The sequence below is a fragment of the Pseudoliparis swirei genome, chromosome 24 (genome assembly GCF_029220125.1).
Source record: "Pseudoliparis swirei isolate HS2019 ecotype Mariana Trench chromosome 24, NWPU_hadal_v1, whole genome shotgun sequence".
Lineage (NCBI taxonomy): Eukaryota > Metazoa > Chordata > Actinopteri > Perciformes > Liparidae > Pseudoliparis > Pseudoliparis swirei.
Window position 1 is genome coordinate 27,050,301 of NC_079411.1, and position 4,715 is coordinate 27,055,015.

General features: G+C 40.0%; 1 protein-coding gene across 1 annotated transcript; it reads right to left on the reverse strand.

Moving 5' to 3' along the window:
* Window positions 1–428: 428 nt before the first annotated feature.
* Window positions 429–3,297, reverse strand: LOC130190284 (uncharacterized; the record flags this gene model as incomplete). The annotated part of the gene is given in 4 exon segments (XM_056409606.1): window positions 429–616; window positions 670–823; window positions 825–1,052; window positions 3,184–3,297. Coding segments are annotated over 4 exon segments (684 nt in total), but the record flags the coding sequence as incomplete, so codon positions are not given.
* Between the last annotated feature and the right edge of the window lie 1,418 nt (window positions 3,298–4,715).

Sequence of the window (4,715 nt, forward strand, 5' to 3'; positions counted from 1 at the left end):
CCGTCTTTAATTCGCTGCTCTTGCCCTTTCCGCTGTTACCCTCCCTTCCTTGTTTCCTACTTCCTTTCCACTTCCCCTTGTACCCTTCTTTGAGTTGTTGCTCTGCCAAAAAGAGCCTTTTCACTGTGGCCCTCTCTTCCTTGTTTCCTTCACTTGTTCCCTTTTAGGAAAACCCCCCAAATATTTTGACATCAACTTCTTGAATGGCTCCTAACCCCCAGAAGCTCGACTTCCTCCTCCTCCTCCTCCTTCTTTTCCTCCTCCTCAATCTTCTTCTTCTCCTCCTCCTCCTTCTTTTCCTCCTCCTCAATCTTCTTCTTCTCCTCCTTCTTTTTCTTCTTCTCCTTATCCTTCTTCTTCTTCTCCTCCTTCTTTTTCTTCTTCTCCTTCTCCTCCTCCTCCTCCTTCTTTTCCTCCTCCTCAATCTTCTTCTTCTTCTCCTCCTTCTCCTCCTTCTTTTCCTCCTCCTCAATCTTATTCTTCTCCTCCTTCTTCTTCTCCTTCTCCTCCTCCTTCTTCTTATTCTCCTCCTTCTTTTTCTTCTCCTCCTCCTTCTTTTCCTCCTCCTCAATCTTATTCTTCTCCTCCTTCTTCTTCTCCTTCTTTTTCTTCTTCTCCTTCTCCTCCTCCTTCTTATTATTCTCCTCCTTCTTTTTCTTCTTCTCATTCTCCTTCTCCTCATTCTCCTCATTCTTCTTCTCCTTCTCCTCCTCCTTCTTCTTATTCTCCTCCTTCTTTTTCTTCTTCTCCTCCTCCTCATTCTTCTTCTCCTCCTTCTTCTTATTCTCCTTCTTCTCCTCCTTCTCCTCATTCTTCTCCTCCTCCTCCTCCTTCTTCTTCCTCTTCTCCTTCTCCTCCTCCTTCTTCTTATTCTCCTCCTTCTTTTTCTTCTTCTCCTTCTCCTCCTTCTCCTCCTTCTTCTTCTCCTCCTCCTTCTCCTCCTTCTTCTTATTCTCCTCCTTCTTCTCCTCCTTCTCCTCCTCCTCCTCATTCTTCTTCTCCTCCTCCTTCTTCTTCTTCTTCTTCTTCTTCTTCTCCTCCTCCTTCTTCTTCTTCAGATTTTTTTCCCATCTAAAGTTAGCAGCTGCTAATCAAGATGAAGCAGTTTGTAGTTGGAGACCAGGAGCACAATGCACACACACACACACACACACACACAGGATAGAGAGGCAGGGCCTTGGGGTGGCCTGGAGCTGTTTCCCAATCAACGCCACTTGGGAGGACAAGAGAGACCTTCAGTGTCTACAGTGGGAACTCTGAGTGGGCTTCAGACACACAGAGAGACACACAAAGAGACACACAAAGAGACACACAAAGAGACACAAAGAGACACACAAACACACAAACATCGCTCGACATCTACAAATAGACTTTTTCCACTGAAGATCGTATTTAAGTGAGATGTGAGGGCGCCGCTGATCAAACGGCGACAGTCTGCAGTGACTTCCTGCTCACACACACACACACACACACACGTGGAGCAGCATCCATACCCCCGTTTGAAACACATACACACATTAGCATTACACAGTGCAGCGAGGCTTTGAACTCATTCAAAGGAGTAATTATATCTTCAGACGAGACTTTTCCCTGAGCGAGAGAAGCTGCTCATGTTGAGAAGTTGTTCTTCTGATCAGGGAAAAAATGTTAACAGACAATATTAAATATCAGAGTTCATACATATTTTGAACAATGGCTTTCCAGGATTTTAAACCAGATTTCCATAAAAAAGAATATTTAAATCTCGGTGTGTAGAAAAAAGTGAGAACATTTAGTATTTAAACTAACAATGAGAAATATAAAGCACAGTAAATAACCTTAAATGTCACAAATAAAATGAGACATGTGTATATATATACATATATGAATATATATATGTATATATATATTTATATGTATATACATATTTATATATGTATATATATTTATATGTATATACATATACAGGACTGTCTCCGAAAATTAGAATATTGTGATAAAGTTCTTTATTTTCTGTAATGCAATTAAAAAAACAAAAATGTCATGCATTCTGGATTCATTACAAATCAACTGAAATATTGCAAGCCTTTTATTCTTTTAATATTGCTGATTATGGCTTACAGCTTAAGAAAACTCTAAAATCCTATCTCATAAAATTTTAATATTTCCTCAGACCAAGTATAAAAAAAGATTTATAACAGCTGAGTGTTTGTCAAGGCTCAGGAAACCCTTGCAGGTGTTTCGAGTTAATTAGACAATTCAAGTGATTTGTTTAATACCCTACTAGTATACTTTTTCATGATATTCTAATATTTAGAGATAGGATATTTTAGTTTTCTTAAGCTGTAAGCCATAATCAGCAATATTAAAAGAATAAAAGGCTTGCAATATTTCAGTTGATTTGTAATGAATCCAGAATGCATGACATTTTTGTTTTTTTAATTGCATTACAGAAAATAAAGAACTTCATCACAATATTCTAATTTTCTGAGACAGTCCTGTATATATATATTTGTATATATATTTATATATATATTTATATATATATACATGTATATATATATATATATATACCAACTTCTCTCCCCGGCATATATATATATATATATATATATATATACATACATACATTATATATATATATATGCCAGTTTATTTTCAGTGTCTTTCTTTTAAAAACATATTAATTATTTCCGACACAGCGTAAAAATAAAATATGAATATAAAAACATTTTCATGACTTTTCCAAAACTTTTGGGATTACATTTTCTTACGGACGTATTGATAGAAATAGAAGCGTGCCACATTTACCGTACCGTACGCCGTATAATGAACCTCAAAATTACAGTATTATATTTTATAGAAAGATTCCAAACGTGGCTTTAACACATCCGCCTGAATGCATATAATAAATAACACAGATAAAACAAAGATATACATCTTGATCGTCAAATAGTTAGAATGCATGCCCTCCACGTCGTTGGTTCATATGAGTGAACTTATTATGTGTGATTGATTAAAAGTACAACGGCACATCGACTTCCCCTCTGCACGTCCTTAACTTCCTGTAATTGGTTTGTCATTGACCCCCCCCCCCCCCCCACACACACACACACTAAAAGTACACATGCAGGTACACCAGAAGACAGTAAATATATATGCTAATACGCAGCGGATGAATCCGGGTTCGGTGTTATTCATTACCGGGATGCGGGCGGCTTGTAATGCGGTGTTGTCGGGGAGTGAGGAGGCAGATGGCGAGCGCGTGCCGGGGTTCAGCGGAGCGCCGCACCGCGAGTTGCTTACGCTCAGTCGCATCAGATGGAAGAAATAAATCACCGGCAATAAGGCGCGTGGACTCCAATCCCCACGGGCTCCAAACATTGTGTAATATTCACACTGTTTTGCAGATCGTGCAAAGAATGCCACCTTATAACAAACGAGTAGGATAAACTCCTGAAAGTAGCGGCGCGGCGGAGAAGTTTATTCTCCCGAGGAGGAGAGGGGGCGAGGTCACCGGAGGACGAGCGCGCCGAGGGAATCGGTTCTTCCGGAAGATGGAGCGGTCACGACCGGCGAAGGAAATACATCCAGCCACGTGGGGCGAGTCAGTTAGGAAGGAAGTGAGTCAGTTAGATAGTGAGTTAGGAAGGAAGTGAGTAAGTGAGTGAGTAAGTTAGTGAGTGAGTAAGTAAGTCAGTAAGTGAGTAAGTAAGTACGTAAGCAAGGAAGGAAGTGAGTAAGTTAGAGAGTGAGTGAGTAAGTGAGTAAGTAAGTACGTAAGGAAGGAAGTGAGTAAGTTAGAGAGTGAGTAAGTGAGTAAGTAAGACACTAAGTACGTAAGTGAGTGAGTAAGTAAGTGAGGAAGTACATAAGTGAGAAAGTAAGAAAGTGAGTGACTAAGTGAGTATGTAAGTGAGTGAGTAAGACACTAAGTATGTAAGTGAGTAAGTAAGTAAGCTAGTAACCAAGGAAGTGAGTAAGTTAGTTAGGTAGTAAGTAAGTAAGTAAGCAAGCAAGGAAGGACGTGAGTAAGATAGAGAGTGAGTAAGTGAGAAAGTAAGTGAGTAAGTAAGACACTAAGTACGTAAGTGAGTGAGTAAGTAAGTGAGTAAGTACATATGTGAGAAAGTAAGAAAGTGAGTGACTAAGTGAGTATGTAAGTGAGTGAGTAAGACACTAAGTATGTAAGTGAGTAAGTAAGTAAGCAAGTAAGTGAGTGAGTAAGTAAGCAAGTAAGAGAGTGAGTAAGACACTAAGTACGTAAGTAAGTAAGCAAGTAAGTGAGTGAGTGTACATACACATTCAAGTTTAGAACGTGGGGGTGGAGTCTTGCCGTCTGTCTGACAGGCCACCGTACGGACTTTCTGTGTTTGAGATGGTGACCTTTAAATACCGCGTCCCCATTAGGCCGATCGATGGGATTCTTCAACCGTCAGATCAGAGGATGAAGACGCATCACTCCACCCAACTTTCATCAAAATTAGACCGGAGTGAGACATCTCCGGAGATGTCAAACGTGACGGACGAGCTTCATCCGTCGTGCCCTCCGATGTGAGAACAGCGAGACGAAGCAATTTAAACCTTTTCCTCGTGTCCTACGGTATCAAACAATAAATCACGTCAAAGTTTGTGGGTACGCCGAAGTGAGAAAAAAAGAGAGTAGTTTGAGTACTTGAAAAACAGAGTTTGCATGAGTGGAGAGAAGGAAACCGAGTAGACAAAAAATAAACTTT